General features: G+C 48.1%; 1 protein-coding gene across 4 annotated transcripts in view; it reads right to left on the reverse strand.

Moving 5' to 3' along the window:
* oplah (5-oxoprolinase, ATP-hydrolysing) overlaps window positions 1–17,743 on the reverse strand; it is a 107,217-nt gene that overhangs the window by 3,687 nt on the left and 85,787 nt on the right. For all 4 annotated transcript variants that reach the window (XM_069915128.1, XM_069915131.1, XM_069915130.1 and 1 more), the window contains 7 exons: window positions 14,726–14,910; window positions 13,390–13,536; window positions 11,624–11,758; window positions 11,123–11,272; window positions 7,112–7,269; window positions 2,999–3,159; window positions 2,452–2,549 (listed from right to left, as the gene is read on the reverse strand). In XM_069915128.1, coding sequence (XP_069771229.1) covers window positions 2,452–2,549; window positions 2,999–3,159; window positions 7,112–7,269; window positions 11,123–11,272; window positions 11,624–11,758; window positions 13,390–13,536; window positions 14,726–14,910 — 1,034 coding nt within the window. The remainder of the gene's footprint in view (window positions 1–2,451; window positions 2,550–2,998; window positions 3,160–7,111; window positions 7,270–11,122; window positions 11,273–11,623; window positions 11,759–13,389; window positions 13,537–14,725; window positions 14,911–17,743) is intronic.

The raw sequence follows: 17,743 nt of genomic DNA on the forward strand, positions 1-17,743 counted from the left end.
AATTAAATATGATTTAAATAGATGGAAAGATTTACCAATAACTTTGATAGGACATGTAAATTGTATTAAAATGAATATTTTTCCTCACATACAGTACCTGTTTCAATTGATTCCGTGTAAAATTCCGAAAAAGTTTTTTAAAGGTCTGAATGGACGACTGCGATTTTCTTTGTGGAAAGGTAAATTGACAAGGGTGTCGTTACAAAAATTGACCTGGAAATATGCTTTAGGAATATTGCAATGACCATATTTTTCAAAACTATCATGAAGCAGCGCAGCTAAAATTTATGAATAGGATGTTTGATATGGATCAACCTTTGATATGGGCTAAAATCGAAAAGGCTCAGATCCATGAACATAGAATATATCAATTTCTTTATAAATGGAATTGTCAACTCTTGCAAAATTCTAATTTACCTGTGTTAAAACATTTAATGGAGTTATGGCATAATAAAACCAAATTATAGGAACTAAAGGTAAAATCTCAACCAAAACTCCGCTGTACTAGAACAAACTGTTTTCTTTTTCAATGAACAATCAACTTTTGAAATCATGGGAACAGAGAGGCTGGTACTTTGTTTCATTTCATAGACTTAAAGAAAAGTTTTGAATTATGTCGAATACATTATTTGCATATTACCAAGTTGGAGCTTTGTTGTTAGATAATTTTGGGCGTGAGTTAAGGTTACCTAGACAAACTAAATTTGAAACTCTACTTATTGATAGGGGTAAAAAAGGATTTATTTCAGAAATGTATGCTTTGTTGCAACATAAAATGAGTAAACAAGATGTTTTTAAAATGAGAATTAAATGGGAAAAGGACTTGTCTATTCCAATATCTCAAGATGACTGGATGTCTATGTGTGAAGATAGTGTGACTAAACTAATAAATGTGAGATATAGATTAGTTCATTATAATTTTCTTCATCAGCTTTATTTAAACCCCGAGAAGTTAAGGAAATATGGATTTAATTCTTAGGACTTGAGCTTTTGATGTGGTAAAGAGGTTGGTTCTTTTTTACATTCAATCTGGCTTTTTTACATTTTTGGTGTAGGATTTTGGAATTTTTAGAGAATTCATTTAAATTCAAGCTTGCACTTTTGATCCTTTATTATCTTTGTTGGGATATAGTACGGCATTGAGTTAAAATTAGACAAGTTTCAGATTGCATTTATTCAATTAAGTGCTAGCAGTGGTGAGAAAATGTATAGCTATTACTTGGAAGAATGAAATTGAGTTGAGCATTCAAAGACGGCACATGGAGATGAGATCCTGTATTCCACTGGAAAAGATAACTTATAATTTACGTAACAATTATTACTTTTTTGTCAAGGTAAGGAACCCGTATATGAAGTATGGGGTTTAGAAATATAGTAGAATTTTTTTTTCTTCCCTGGATTGAGATGGCATCCTCCATGGCAATGATTTGACTGTTATATACTGTTATATTAACTCCTTTCTTTTCTCTCTTTTTTATTTTGGGTAGTTATGTGGGGGGAGGGAGGGAATTTGTATCTTTTACTTGCTTGTATATCTTATTTTGGATAATAAATAAAATATAAAAAAAGAAAAGATGCATATTGAAAGATAAATATAAACAAAGAAATGTAAACAAACTGACTGTGCAATACCAACAAAAAATTCAGTAATAAATAATGTGCAAAGTTTGAGCCCTTAAAAAAAGTGTGGATGAACAGAGGGACCTTGGGGTCCTCATCTGTACATCCCTCAAGGTCACCACACAGGTTGATAGGATAGATAAGAAGGCCTATGTGAGGCTGGGCTTCATTAATCGGGGGATTGAGTTCAGGAGTAGAGAGGTCATGTTACAACACTACAAATCTCTGGTGAGACCACGCTTGCGTTCTGTTCTGGATGTGGAAGCTATGGAGAGGGGGCAGAGGAGATTTACCAGGGTGGTGCCTGGATTGGGAAATAAGTCTTACGAGGCAAGGTTAGCAGAGCCGGGACTTTTCTATTTGGAGTGTAAAAGGATGAGAGGAGACTTGATAGAGGTCTACTAGATTATGAGAGGCATAGATAGGGTGGACAGTCAGTACCTGTTTCCCAGGGCAGGTCAGCAAACAACAGTGAAGGGAGGGAAGTTTAGGGGAGACATCAGGGGAAAGTTTTTTTATGCAGAGAGTTGTGGGGGCCTGGAATGCCTTGCCAGGGGTGGTGGTGGAGGCTGGAACATTATGGGCATCTAAGAGACTCTTAGATAGGCACATGGATGGAAGAAAAATAGAGGGTTATGGGGTAGGGAGGGTTTAGTGGGTTTTTTTGGTAGGAATATATGAGTCGGCACAACATGGAGGGGCCAAAGGGCCTGTACTGTGCTGTCATGTTCTGTCTTCAATAGTGAATGGTGTTGGCAGTGCACTCCTACTGGAGGAAAATGCCAGAGGTTTCACCTGGTTGACATTGACTGGATGGAGACTCTCTCTTACCCCAGGTCTGACGGCCACCGAGGTTTTGGCACCGAGGTTTATGGTTCTCCCATCCTCACGGAGCAGCAGATTGAGACCGCGAGCTCCTGCCTCTCCTCCTACACACCGACCAGAAACAAGATGGGCAGCAAAAGACAAAACTGCCAACTTGGCACAGTCCACCCTGACCCAAAACATCCCTTACACACCCACCCCTGGCCCATCAAATGCATGGGTTCCCTTTTACTTTCTGTGGGCACTGTGTGACCTGCTGAGTTTTTCCAGCATGGTTCTGAACTGCACACGACCCCACTACCTGCAGACTTCAATCTCCACACTATATTCCTCAACCCCAGAATCCCTAAGCCCACCACTCCCAGAACATCCCCACCTTAAATCCACACAAAAACCTGCCCATCCCAACTCCTTGCCATATCCCCAACCTAACCTCGCACCAAATCTCTTCGTACCCTCTCCCAACACACCCGGATCCCAGTTACAAGCTCAGTGAAAAGTCTTGCCTGGTCTACGGCTATTTCCCACAACCCGAAGTGCCTTCTGTTATTACCGTCTAGTCCGTAAGGACGGAAAACGCGGCGCTCTGTGAGCACTGACAGGACCATCCTCTCTCGGAAAAGCAGTTCCCGAACCACGCCATCGCCCCCTCGGTGGTATCCGTTACCTCCTGATCCAGGGTTCAGTTCAAATCTCTTCAGGATCACAGGATACCTGGGAATGGATCCAAAGTGAAGTTAGACATACAGCACGGTAACAGGCCCTCTGGCCCACAAACTCATGCTGCCCAAATACATCAATGAGCTTACAACCCCTGGTACATTTTGGAGGGTGGGCAGAAACCAGAGTCATCGGAGGAAACCCCTTACAGGCAGCGCCAGATTCAAACCTGGATCCCTGGCACTGTAACAGCGCCATGCAGCCCTATATACTTAGTGTGGCGGTCCTGTGGTTACACTGCGGTCTCATCGGCTATCGACGTTCCTCCCAGTGGCCAGCCACTTCCCCATCCCATTCCCTTGCTGACACGTGTCTCCATGGTCTCATGCACTGCCAGACTGAGACCACCTGCAAATCTGAGGAACAGCACCTCATCAACTGATTGGGCCTTTCTCAACAACTTCTCCAGTTTCCATCTTATCCCTCTGACTCCTCCAGCTCCGTCTCTCTCTCTCTCCCCCCTTTTCCCTTTGTCTCTTTCCCCCCCCAGCTCTGCATCCAAATCCCCCTTCCCCCAATCGATTCTCACCTTCCCTCTCTCCTGCTTTTCACTCGGACCTTGAGGGACTTGGGCCCGAAACATTGGTTAGAAATCCTTATCTCCTACGGACAGTGCGAGACCGGCCGAGTTCCTCCAGCATTTCTGTGTGTTTTCATGTCCCTCCTCCTGCCCCTCCCTCCCACCAACGTCCCTCCTCACATCACACCTTAAAAACTGAAGCTCAGGGGATAAAAACTGAAATTTAATCAATTCATTGAGAAGTTGGACGATTGCCACAAGACCCCCACTGGTCCGTTACTGAAAACGTAGAACATGAAACACAGGACAGGAAAAAGAGAGGACAGAGGGTTGTTACCTCGGCCTGCGCCATCACGGGCACCAGACTTCACTCCATCGAGGACATCGACAAGAGGTGGTTTCAACAAGGCAGCTTCTAACCCAGTGATTCATGACCTTTTTTTGCTGTAGGCCCCAGTTCAATTTTTCAAAAGGACGTATAACCCACCATTAGCAGAAATAAGTTATACATTCAAAAGAAGTTTTCATTAAATCATTTATTGCAAGTGTATTTCAATGAAATTAAGGTCGGGAATACACAGGAACACACATATTCAATGACTTCACCAATACGTCAACCATCTCAAACACATGTCCAACACTTCAGTGGGCGCCTCGCTCCTGACGCTGGCTACAGATTTTTTTGATTCAAGGGACTAATTTTGTTAGTTTCAACCTTAAATCTCCACAGTTGGTTTCTCTTAGCTTGTGGCAAATCACTAACAGCACTGAAGGGGGGAGGGGGAAGAGGAAAGCAGGAACCGGAGAAGTCGATGTTAATGCCATCTGGCTGGAGAAGGCCCAAACGGAAAATTGGGTGTTGCTCCTCCAACTTGCGGGTGGTCTTGGTGGGACAGTGGACAGACATGTGAGTGCGACTCAGAACTGAAATGGTTGGCTACTGGAGGGGGGGGGGGGGGGGCTCTCTGTCACTTCCACCACCCGCCTCCCTTCCCCTTTCCAGTTCTCCTTCCACCCTCTCCCCTCCCTTCATCCAGCCATCCCTCCTCCCCTTGATCGCTGCTGTCCTCTTCCACCTTTCTCCACCCATCATCTCCTGCTTTTGCGACCACCCCTCCCCCTCCTACACTTTTATTCGGATGCCTGCTGTCATTCTCCCAGACCTTGATGAAGGGCTCCAGCCTGAAACGTTGGTTCTGTATCTTCACCTTTGCTACATAAAGGACATGGTTTGACCTGCTGAGTTTCTCCAGCATCGTGCTTTTAATCCATTGGTACAAAAACAGCTTCTTCCCCTCCATTGTCAGACTTCTGAACGGACAATGAACCACAGACACTATTTCACTTTTTCTCTTTTTGCACCAATTTATCTTTAAAATGTAATTTAACGCAATATTTGCACCAGCAACGCTGCCACAAAACAACAAATTCCGTGACACATGTTCCTGACAATAAATTCTGATTCAGCCAGAGCCCATTCAGCTCTCTGGGCCTGACCCCATCCAATATGTTTGGGGCTGATCGCCCCGAGTCCCCCTTTCCTGCTTTCTCTCCTCAATCCTTTCGCCATTAAGAAATGAACCGATTTAATGACTTTCCTGGGGCAAGAATTCCACAGACTCAAGGGACACCAGATGAAGACATTTCTCCTGACTCCCTTCCAACTGGAGATGATATCAATAAGATAGAAAGAGGCAGAGAAGATTTACCAGGATGTTGCCCAGACTCCAGGAACCGAGTTACATGGAAAGGTTCAACAGGTGAAGATTTTATTCCTTGGAGCATAGAAGAATGAGGGAGATTTGATCGAGGTATTTAAAATTGAGGGGGATAGACAGTAAATGTAGGTCGGCTTTTTCCACTGAGAACGAGTGAGATTCGAACCAGAGGAAATGGGTTAAGGGTGAAAGGGGAAAGGTTTAGGGGTAATTTCACGCAGAGAGTGGTGTGGGTGTGGGACGAGCTGTCAGCTGAAGTGGTGAATTTTAACATTCAAGAAAAATTTGGATCTGCAGGTGGATGGGAGGGATATGGAGGGAAAAAGTAAAAACATGACGCTGGAGAAACTCAGCAGGTCAAACAGTGTCCTTTACATAAGATACAGAACCGACGTTTCGGGCTTGAGCCCTTCATCAAGGTATGAGCAAAATATAGGCAGGTGCCTGAATAAATGGTGGGGGGGGGGGCGGGGGGAACACGGTCCCACAGGCAGGAGGTAATGGGTGGAGAAGGGAGGGAGGGAACACCAGTGAGCAGGGGAGGGGGGATGGCTCTGTGTATGGAGAGGGAAGGGCGAGGAGAGCTGGAGGAACAGAGACAGAGGGATGGAGAAGAGAGGGAGAATGAGGAGTGAGCTAGCAGAAACCGGAGAAGTCGACGCTAGTTTCATCGGCTGGAGATTTCCCAAGTGGAAAATTACCTTATATAAGACCTATGGACATATAAGACCCCCCACCCCCATTACAGCAGGGAATATTAAGAATCTTTTTATTGCATTTACGGATAAGTTGGCAAACGGGTTCCTCCTGCACCTTTTGCATTGCTGGCGGGGCCACCGTGGTCAGCCTTTTCACTGGGGGAAATGAGCGGCAGCTCCGGTAAGCACGGTCTAGCGATGCTGGCGGGGGCCACTATGGTCTGCCTTCTCACCGGGGGAAGCGAGCAGCGGCTCCAGAAAGCACGGTCTAGCGACGCTGGCGGGGGACACCGTGGATGGCCTTCTCACCGGGGGAAGCGAGCAGCAGCTCCAGAAAGCACAGTCTAGCGACGCTGGCGGGGGACACCGTGGATGACCTTCTCACCAGGGGAAACAAGCAGCGGCTCTGGAAAGCACAGTCTAGCAACGCTGCCGGAGGACACCTTGGTCGGCCTTTTCACCGGGGAAAGTGATTGGCAGCCCCGGAAAGCATGGTCTAGAGACACTTGCGGGGGCCACCGTGGATTGCCTTCTCACCGGGGGAAGCGAGCAGCGGCTCTGGAAAGCACAGTCTAGCGATGCTGCCGGAGGACACCGTGGACGGCCTTTTCACCAGGGGAAATGAGCGGCACTCTGGAAAGCACAGGCCGCCGGAGGTAAGATGGCCCGAGAAGTTGCGGGCCCACTTCCTGGACAGCCACAGCACCTCCGTGGGGTTGTTGAAGCTAGGAGAGCAGCCAGCGACCTGCTCAGTGGTAATACCCTAATTTCATCTTTGCATACAAGATCTGGGGGATATTTTGAGTCAAATTCTGGGATAAAATTGGGACTTGTATGCTGTCAAATATGGGTATTGTCCTCCAATTTGGTGGTTTGACAGTGCATGAAGCCATGGACAGATATGCTAGTGTGGGAGTGGCCCTGCCTTGGTTCTCAGGAGCACCATCAACTCCATCCCCATTTCAGTCCTGGTCCCAGCCAATGCCTGGTCTCACACTGCAGGTGCATACCTTTTCTCCAGGATCTCTGGGTCCGTGATCCGTGTGTTGGTCATGTGGGTGTGCACCCCTCCTCGCCCATGCCACTGAGGGCCTGCTCCTGACCCTCCGGCCACAGTCTCGTAGTAGCCCACCTGTTCGTTACCAAAGGTGATGTTGTTCATGCAGCCCTGGGGACGAGGGAGAGAGAGGGAGAGAGAGGGGGTGAGTTTGACCCAACAGAGGCCGCACCGGGGAAAGCTCGCCCTGGAGTCACTCCGCGCGGGTCTTACGGAAGACCTGATGGCATTACATAAGCAGGACCCTTGGGTTTCATCTCCACGGGTTTCAAGAGAAAGCTCTTGTCTCCTTCATTATCAATGACTAAAAATTTATGTAAAGCAGACAAAGGGTGGAATTTTGAAACACTCGCCTTCATCAGACAAGGCAGGGAATCCTGGACTAGGATGTGGTGTTACAACCCTACAAGACCACACACAGCGCAGGTCACACAGCTCTTGGAAGGATGTTACAAAACCTGAAAAGATACACCGGGATGTTCCCGGGACTGGGGGGCACGAGTGATAAGGAGAGGCTGGATAGGCTGCGACTTTTCTCCCTAGAGTGTAGGAGACTGAAAAGGGGACCTTGTAGAATTTATAAAATCACGAGGGGTTAAATAATCGGAGACATTTTTGCAGGGTAGGGGAATCTAAAACTAGAGGGCAGAGGTTTAAGGTGCGAGGGGATTTTATTTTACAGGCCTGTGCATCCAAGTGACCTTTGCCACCGGGATGTTTTTGAAGGGTGGGAGGAATCCGGAACCCCCGAGGAAAATGCACACAGACAGGGAGAACATACAGACTCCTTACAGACAGCGCAGGGTTCAAACTCTGGTCCCGCTTGCTGTCGCTGTAGCAGTGTTGATCTTAACTAAAAGGGGTGCATTTTTCACAGGAGGAATGGTGGGAGTGTGGAATGAGTGCCACATAACCTGGTGAAAGCAGAGACAGTTATAATGTTCAAAGTACATTTAGACAGGCAGAGAAACACGAAGGTGCGGATGCTGTGATCGTGAGTGGGAAGAGAATTGCTGGAGGAAGTCAGTAGACTAGGCAGCATCTGAGGGGGGAAACATTTTCCTGTCTGAACATTCTGCACACACTTGGACAGCAAGTTCAAGATCCATTTATTGTCCTGTAATAGACAGGGTCATATTACATGGAATTGACTTTTGCCACTGTGAGGCGGACAGATTCGCCATCGGCAAAAATTTCCTGAATCAAAGGAAAGTCGTCTCTCCCCCCCCCCCCCCCCCCCCAACAGAGTCACCGAGTGTCCGTGGATTCGCCTCCAACACTTTCACAGCCGCAGTTCCGAGACCTGGTACCCCTCCAGCCAGACTCCAGCAGCCCACAGCCCAGCGTGAATCCCTCCACTGCAGTCACTAGGAGTCCACAGCCTCCGTGGGTTCCTCGCCTCGAGTTGCCAGCAGCCCCACCACCTGTATGTTCCTTCAGCCACAGAGCCCCCTCGCTCGTCTGCCGCCATGGTCACCACCCCCTGGATCGTCTCCTCTGCTTCTCCTTCTCAGATGGGGGATGGTTTCCCCCCCCCCCCCCCCCACTATTTCCTGATTCCCTGTGCCAATCCTCTGCTTCCCTGGAGTCTCCAACCCCTCATGATCATACGCGCCGCCACCTTGAGCCAGATCCTGCGGTTGCAGGATTTTAAATAAAACTACCGTCGGCTTCTTTAACGAGCCGTTCAAAGCCTGGACAGAGTTGACACCAGTCGGACCGGGTGGTTGGTCCTGTAGGATCACCGTGTCCCCGCTCCCCGCAGGTCCGCACCACTGTTACAGCGGCTCCTCATTTAAGAGGAGAGAGCTGGGGTTGGAGTTCAGAGAAGATCCTCACGAATGATTCCTGGAATGAAGGGATCAGCATTTGAGGGACATTTTAATGCTTTTGGACTGTACTCCCTGGAGTTCAGAAGAATGAGATGAACCTCATAGAAGCATTTTGAATGTTTAAAGTGTTACAATATTAATATTTGGGGAGAATTTATAAGATTTAGAGAAGGTCACATACACTCACACCTTTTAAAGCAGATCTTATTTGAAAGACTAAGAAATATTGAAGATCTCTTGGAGAATGTAAGCACCTTTCACAAGTAGGTATTAATTGAACTGACCTCATAAAATGGATGACCATTGTTTGGAACTGGAGACCCAATGGTGAGTGGAAGCTCTTTTCAAGGGTTTTGCCAGAGGGAACAGAAAGGGCACTCCTGGATTCTTTACCCTAAGATAACAACTTGAGGAGAAGAAAGAACTCCTATTGTTTGCTGGAGAAGGTGGGGGTTTTGCAAGACATGAGTCACTTGCTCTCTTTGGAGTTTCAGTTGGAGAGAGAGGGAGGGAGAAGAGAAGCCCTCTCAGCTGGTGTGTGTGTGACACAGTGCAACATAGGAAGAACTGATGAAAAATTCCAAAAGCAGTGGATGGCTGGATGTGTTTTCTGTCTGACGTTTCTCTTGGAATAAGAGGAACAGAGTGGAGCTCTGTCGTAATCTGAAAGAAAGAGGTCATCATCTGGAGAACCCTGATGGGGCAAATTTCATCAGCGAGACCCTGAGGTGACTAATGGTGGTACCTCAGTTGTGGAAATCCTGGAGCAACAAATATCTCTCTCTGCAAACCCTACAAGAACCTTCCTGAGCGGTAAACATTTACCTTTCAAGCACCAAGCCTGCTGAACTTTATATATGTTAAATCTGTGCACAGTATGGAGATTGCCTGCAACCAGAGAACTTGAAAGAAGAAGTAAGATTGAACTGTGAACCAAAGAACTTTTCTTGAATTTACACACACATTACATACACCTGCGCTTAGAATTAGAAGGGGGTAATTTGGGTTAGTATATGATTAAGTATAAGTATAGAGTTAAGTTAAAGTTTGATTCTATTTTCATGTTTGAATTTGATTAAAAATAACTTTTGGTTTGAAAGCCACTCGTGTTGGTGAATGTCTATTGCTGCTGGGTTTTGGGGTCCTTTGGGCTCGTAACAAAAGGCCTGGACAGAGTAGATGTGCCAAAATTGTCTCCCATGGTAGAGGAGTCAAGGTCAAGGGGTCAAAATTCAGGATTGAAATGCACCCGTTCAAAACAGAGATGCAGAGGAATTTCTTCAGCCAGAGAGCGGTGATCCTCTGGAATTTGCTTCCTAGGTCATTGGGCTATTTAAGGCAGAGATTGACAATAGTCAGGGGAGAAGGCCGGGGAGTGGGGCTGAGTGGAAGAACAGATCAGCTTGTGATGGGACGGTGGAGCGGACTCAATGGGCTGAGTGGCCTGCTTCTGCTCCTACATCTTGTGGCCTTATGGATAGCAAAGATTCAGAGGGATGTGAACTGTAAACAGGCAAGGGACAGGATGGGTTTGTTGGGCTGAAGGGCCTGTTTCCCTGTTGGACACTTCTATGACGATCAAGATGCAACTCTATAAATCTCTGAGTATTGTGTTCACGTGTGGTCACCTCATTATAGGAAGGATGTGGAAGCTGTAGAGAGGGGGCAGAGGAGATTCACCAGGATGTTGCCTGGGCTGGAAAACAAGTCTTATGAGGCAAGGTTAGCAGAGCTGGGACTTTTCTCTTTGGAGCGTAGAAGGATGAGACGAGATTTGATAGAGGTCTACAAGATTGTGAAAGGCATAGATACGGAGGACAGCCAGCATCTGTTTCCCAGGGCAGGATCAGCAAACACCAGAGGACGTGTGTACACAGTGAAGGGAGGGAAGTTTAGGGGAGACGTCAGGGGTAAGTTTTTACACAGAGACTTGTGGGGGCCTGAATGCCTTGCCAGGGATGGCGATGGAGATTGAAACATTAGGGAGATTTAAGAGACCCTTAGACAAGCTCATGCATGGAAGAAAAATATATGGAATATATGGGACAGAATAACATCTATGGCCAAAGGGCCTGTGCTGTGATGCAGTGTTCTATGATGATGACCGCCTCGGTGTGTGATGTCCCACTGACCTGCGAGGCAGCGCAGACACCAAAAGCCTTGAAGATAACGTCCACCACCCGCTGGGATGTCAACACATTGCCGCCGACCACCGCAGCGTCTGGCGACGGGTCAAGGATGGATCCCTTCGGAAGGATGATCTTCACCGGGGCGAGACAGCCCTGTCAAAGGGCAAAGGTGAGGCAATGGAGCTTCCAGGCTGAGATGGTCACTGACACAGGGTTATGGGGGGGGGGGGGGGGGGGCGGGCACCTGTCCCTGACATAGGGCAACATCTGGCCTCCAAATAACTCAAACCTCTCCATTCACCCCCACCCCATTCATTCCCTCTCCATATTTACCCTCCCTCCCCATTCATTCCCCCTCCATATTTACCCTCACTCCCCATTCACCCCCTCCCTAATCACCCCCTCCACATTCATCCCCCATATTTACCCTCCCTCCCCTCATTCAACCTCTTCCTCCTCCCCATCTACAACCCAGCCAGCCCCCATCCCCTCATGGACACCCACCTGGTTGAGGGGAATGTCCTGCCCCACCATGCACCGAAGGCAATAGATGAGGGCGGAGAGAGTGATGGCGCGAGGAGCATTGCAGTTCCCAAACACCTCCGTTCCCGAGGCCGTGAAGTCAAACACAGCAGACCCCTGAAGAGGGGAAGGGAACAGGATTTGGAGAGAGTGGGGGTGGGGAAGGGAGGAGGATTGGAGAGAGTGGGGACACAGAAAGATCAGGTGAACATTTTGGAGGGATTTCATTGCATCTTGTCAGGGAGCGTCACCACATAGGACAGGAAATGACCGCCCAAGGCCGTAAGAAACACCCCCAATTAACACAACCCCCATCTCCATCAACTATCAGCTCCATCACACGCCCTCCCCTCCCATCAACTCCATCACACCCCCTCCCCTCCTCTCCTTCACACCACCTCCCCTTCCCTCTCTCACTCCACCTCACCTCCCCTGCACCCCTCCCCTCCTTCGTAAACCCTCCCCTCCGACTCCATCACAAACACCTCATTTCCTGCATCGACTCCATCAGACACCCTCCCCTCCCTCACACCCCCTCCCCTCCATCGACTCCATCAGACACCCACTCCCCTCCTCCCTCACACCCTTCCCCTCCCTCATAACCCCTTCCCTTCATCGACTCCATCACACCCCCTCCCCTCCATCGACTCCATCAGACACCCACTCCCCTCCTCCCTCACACCCTTCCCCTCCCTCATAACCCCTTCCCTTCATCGACTCCATCACACACCCTCCCCTCCCTCACACCCTCTCCCCTCCTTTGCACTTCCTCCCCTCTATCGACCATCACATGCTCTCCTCTCCCCTCCCCTGCACCCCTCCATTCCCTCACACACCCCCTTGCACCCCTCCCATTCATCAACTCCATCACACACACCCCCTTTCCTGCATCCACTCCATCACACCCCCTCCTTTGCACCCCCTCCCCTCCACTCCATCAACTCCATCGCGCACACCCCCCCCCCCCCCACTGTCGACTTCACCTACAGCCCCCACTGCCTTGGAGATGTAGCCAACATGTTAAAAGACCCATCCCACCCTGGCTACCCCTCTCCCCCATTGGGAAGAAGATTGTGAGTCTGAAATCAAGGACACTTTCTTTCCTTCTGTGATCAGAAACCTGAATGAACCTCATGCTAGGAAAATGATGCCTCAACTGATCTCTCCCTGTAACTCTGCCTTTCTCTCACTTGTGTAGTGTAGGAGATATCTTACCAGACTGCTCTCAAAACAAACTTTCATCACTGCATCTTGGTTCATTAAATTAAATTTTAAAGTTTAAATGTGGACATACAGCATGGTAACAGGCCCTTTAGCCCACAAGCCTGTGCCTCCCCATTTACACCCAATCATTCTACACTCTGGTATGCTTAGAATGGTGGGAGGAAACTGGAGCCCCCCATGCAAAACCCACCCAGACTCAGAGAGAACGTACAAACTCCTTACAGACAGCGTGGGATAGGAACCCGGATCACTGGCGCTGTAACGGCATTGCGCTAACTGCTACTCTAACCCTGCTGACTCTATGTGAACTTAAGCTTGAACGGGATCGGTCTGTTAGGAATGTTTGCAGGTTCCCGGGGAGATGGTGGTGGGGGTTAACTGAAGAGTTCAGTCACTGAGCTGGTATCGGCTTGATGAGACAATTGGCCTCTGCACTCGACCAATGACTGGATTATCGCTTCTACCGATTGCCCACCTGAGCCCACGAGGACATCAACCAATGAACGAAGAGCGACCAAGCTCACCTGTTCCGCCGTGATGCTCACTTTCAGCCTGATCGGAGTCCCATCATCCATGTGGTCCTCAGCGCTCACCTCCAGCTCCCCATCCCTGGGCCGATAACGCTGGACAAAGCCCCTCAGCATCTCCCTGACCGCTATTTCTGCATTAGCCTGGGAGGTCAACAGAAGGCCGGCAGGTGAAGCAACTTGCATTTATATAGCCTCTTCGCCACATTCAACATTACAGTATAGACCCTTCAACTTAGTCCACAACATCCAGCACTCCTCCACCCCCACCCCAGGGAGGGAATAGCAAACACCAGGAGATATCTCTGCACGAGCTGGTGTCTTAAGAAAGCAGCCTCTATCCTCAAAGACCCCCATCACCCAGGCCATGCCCTCTTCACTCTGCTACCATTGGGAAAAGATATAGGAGCTTGAAGATGAGCACTCAGCGGCACAAGGACAGCTTCTTCCCCTCGGCCATCAGATTCCTGAGTGATCAATGAACCACGGACACTGCCTCCATTTGACTTTTCATGGACTATATTTATTTATGGTTTTACGGTGGTTTATATGAACGTTTGACCTGTGACGATGCTGCAAAACAACAAATTTCCTGACATGTTCATGACAATAAATTCTGATCTGAGTATACAGCAGGCAGGTGCCCACCCGTCATTCCCTGAAGAATTTCTCCTCTCAATTCAGCCAGCAAAAGGTAGTGGACCCAGCCCAGGACACCACAGACAAAACCCTCCCCACTATTGAGAACATCTACGGGGAACACTGCTGTCAGAGAGCAGCAGCAATCATCAAGGATCCATACCAGCCGGCACACGCTCTGTTATTATTGCTGCCATCAGGAAAAAGGTATCGGTGCCACAAGACTAACACCACCAAGTTCAAGAACAGCAGCTGCCCCTCCACCATCAGACTCCTCAACAACAAACTCAATCAGGGACTCATTTAAGGACTCTGACATGCACTTTATTGATTTTCATTTGTACTCTCTGTATTGCACGGCCACATTTGTTATCTGTTTACAGTTCTTTATTTGCTTATACGTTCAGGTTGTGTACAGTTTATTTTTTTGCATTATCAATTCATGATAATTCTGCCTGGCCTGCAGGAAAAAGAATTGCAGGGTTGTGTGTGATGTCATGTATGTTCTCTGACAATAAATCTGGAATCAATTACACCCAAATTAACCCCTGTGCTTTTCAAGCGATGAGAGGAAACCAGAGCCCACAGGAAAACCCACGTGGACACGGGGAGAATGTACAAATTCCTTACAGGCAGTGCAGGATTCAAACCCGGGTCAATGGCGGCCAGTGCCTACAGGGCAGAGTCATCTCACCTGAATGTGGGCCATGTAGGCCTGGACAACCTCCAACCCATACGCGTCAATCAGCTCGTTCATCAGCTGGATCCCTTTCCGATTGGCTGCCACCTGTGCACGCAGGTCTGACAGGTTATCATGGAGATTTCGGGTGCCGCTATTGCCGGGGAACTGTGCTGGAGCCAGGAGAGCCTGTGTTACAGCTGGCAGAGAGAGGGAAATTAGAGGCCAGTGAGCCTAACATCAGTTGTAGGTAAATTATTGCAAGGTGCTCGAAGAGAGTGCTGACTATTTACTAAATATACAGTATTTAATTTTCATCCCTTATTATTCATTTAATATTTTTATTTCTTTTTTGACTGTATTAAATGTTGACGCCAGCTCTTCCCCCTTTTCCTTTTTCTTCTTCTCCCCCTCTGTCCACGGTTTCTTTTGCTTTCTCTCAGGTACGGATGGGGGATTTCTCGGCTCATTGTGATGTCTGGACAGGAGAAGACAGAGAATAGTGGTGGACGATTGCTTCTCAGACTGGAGACCTGTGACTAGTGGTGGGCCTCAAGGATTGGGGCTGAGACCTTTGTTGTTTGTTGTCTTTATCAATGATCTGGATGATAATGTGGTAAATTAGATCAGCAAGTTTACAGATGGCACTAAGTTTGGAGGCGTTGTGGACAGTGAAAAAGGTTTTAAAAGTTTGCAGAGGGATCTGGACCAGATGGAAAAATGGGCTGAAAAATGGCAGGTGGAATTTAATGTAGACAAGTGTGAGGTGTTGCATTTTGGAAGGACAAACCAATAAATGGTTGGACACTGAGGAATGGGGTAGTACAGAGTGATCTGGGAATTCAGATAAATAATTCCCTGAAAGTGGTTTCACAAGTGGATAGGGTTGTAAAGAGAACTTTTGGCATATTGGCTTCGTATTGAGTACAAGGGTTGGGATCTTTTATGGTAAATTTGTACAAGACATTGGTGAGACCAAATGTGGAGTCTTGTGTGTATTTCTGGTCACCGAAAGATATCAATAAGATTGAAAGAGGGCAGAGAAGATTTACTAGGATGTTTCCTGGACTCCAGGAACTGAATTTCAGAGAAAGGTTCAACAGGTTAGGACTTTATTCCCTGGGGCGTAGAAGAATGAGGGAAGTATTTAAAATTATGAGGGGATGGCCAGAGTAAATGTAGGGTAGGTGAGATACTGAGGGTAGGTGAGATACAAACCAGAGAACATAGGTTAAGAGTGAAAGGGGAAAAAAGTCTAGGGGGAATATGAAGGGGGAATTCCTTCACACAGAGAGTGGTGGAGTGTGGAACGAGCTGCCAGCTGAAGTGGGGAATGTGGCTCAGTTTTAACATTTAAGAAGAATTTGGACAGTAACATGGATTGGAGGGGTATGGAGGGCTATGGACTGGGTGCAGGTTAGTGGGATAGGCAGAATTATAGTTCGGCACAAACTAGAAGGGCCGAATGACCTGTTATCAATGCTGTAATGTTCTTTCTATAGCACAGAACGGCTCTGTATACGCTTATCTTTGTGAGGTTTTTCAGTTGGTTGTTTTTCCAGACTCTTTTGTGTAGTCTTCCAAAGGCGCTATTTGCCTTGGCGAACTGAAAAACCTCACAAAGATTAGCGTATACAGAGCCGTTGTCATACCCACACTCCTGTTCGGCTCCGAATCATGGGTCATCTACCGGCACCACCTACGGCTCCTAGAACGCTTCCACCAGCGTTGTCTCCGCTCCATCCTCAACATCCATTGGAGCGCTTACACCCCTAACGTTGAAGTACTCGAGATGGCAGAGGTCGACAGCATCGAGTCCACGCTGCTGAAGATCCAGCTGCGCTGGATGGGTCACGTCTCCAGAATGGAGGACCATCGCCTTCCCAAGATCCTGTTATATGGCGAGCTCTCCACTGGCCACCGTGACAGAGGTGCACCAAAGAAAAGGTACAAGGACTGCCTAAAGAAATCTCTTGGTGCCTGCCACATTGACCACCGCCAGTGGGCTGATAACGCCTCAAACCGTGCATCTTGGCGCCTCACAGTTTGGCGGGCAGCAACCTCCTTTGAAGAAGACCGCAGAGCCCACCTCACTGACAAAAGGCAAAGGAGGAAAAACCCAACACCCAACCCCAACCAACCAATTTTCCCTTGCAACCGCTGCAATCGTGTCTGCCTGTCCCGCATCGGACTTGTCAGCCACAAACGAGCCTGCAGCTGACGTGGACTTTTTACCCCCTCCATAAATCTTCGTCCGCGAAGCCAAGCCAAAGAGAGAAGATAGCACAGAAACAGGCCCCTCGGCTCAATTCATCTGTGCTGACCACGCCTGCATCAGCTCATATCCCTTCAAAATGACCCTATCCATTTACCTGTCTAAACATGTTTTAAAAAATGTCTCGGGGGTCCTCTCCTGGATCTAACATACAAACATCATCGTGAAGAAAGCAGGTTAGAGAGCCTCTACTCGGGAATGTTCAGAGGAAACCTTTGCAAATTATACAGATATGTAGTGGAAAGTGTGCGGAATTGGCCGCATAAATGACTGATACAAAAGATGAGGATTGGGGGTGATGTATGAGCATGGGTTAACCAATAGAAAGCAGAGAGTAGGGGTACAGTTTTTACTGGTTGGCATTCAGAGGTGAGCGGGGTGCTGCAGGGGTCGGTGCTGGTGTTCACGATGTACATTAATGATCTGGAAGAGGGGACAAGGTGTCGTGTGTCTCAGTTTGCTGATGATGTTAAATTGAGTGGAAAAGCAAATTATGCAGAGGGTATGGAGAGTCTGCAGAGAGATATCGATAGGTTCAGTGAATGGTCACGGGTCTGGCAGATGGGGAACAATGTTGGCAAATGTTATTCACTTTGGAAGGAAGAATGGAAAATCAGATTATTATTTAAATGGCGAGTGATTACAACATGCTGTGTGCAGAAGGACTTGGGAGGGCTTGTGTATGAATCACAGAAGGTTGGTTTGCAGGTACAGCAGGCAGTCAAAAAGGCAAATGGACTGTTGCCCTTCATCGCCGG

This window comes from Narcine bancroftii, chromosome 1 (genome assembly GCF_036971445.1).
Source record: "Narcine bancroftii isolate sNarBan1 chromosome 1, sNarBan1.hap1, whole genome shotgun sequence".
In the NCBI taxonomy this organism is placed as follows: Eukaryota; Metazoa; Chordata; class Chondrichthyes; order Torpediniformes; family Narcinidae; genus Narcine; species Narcine bancroftii.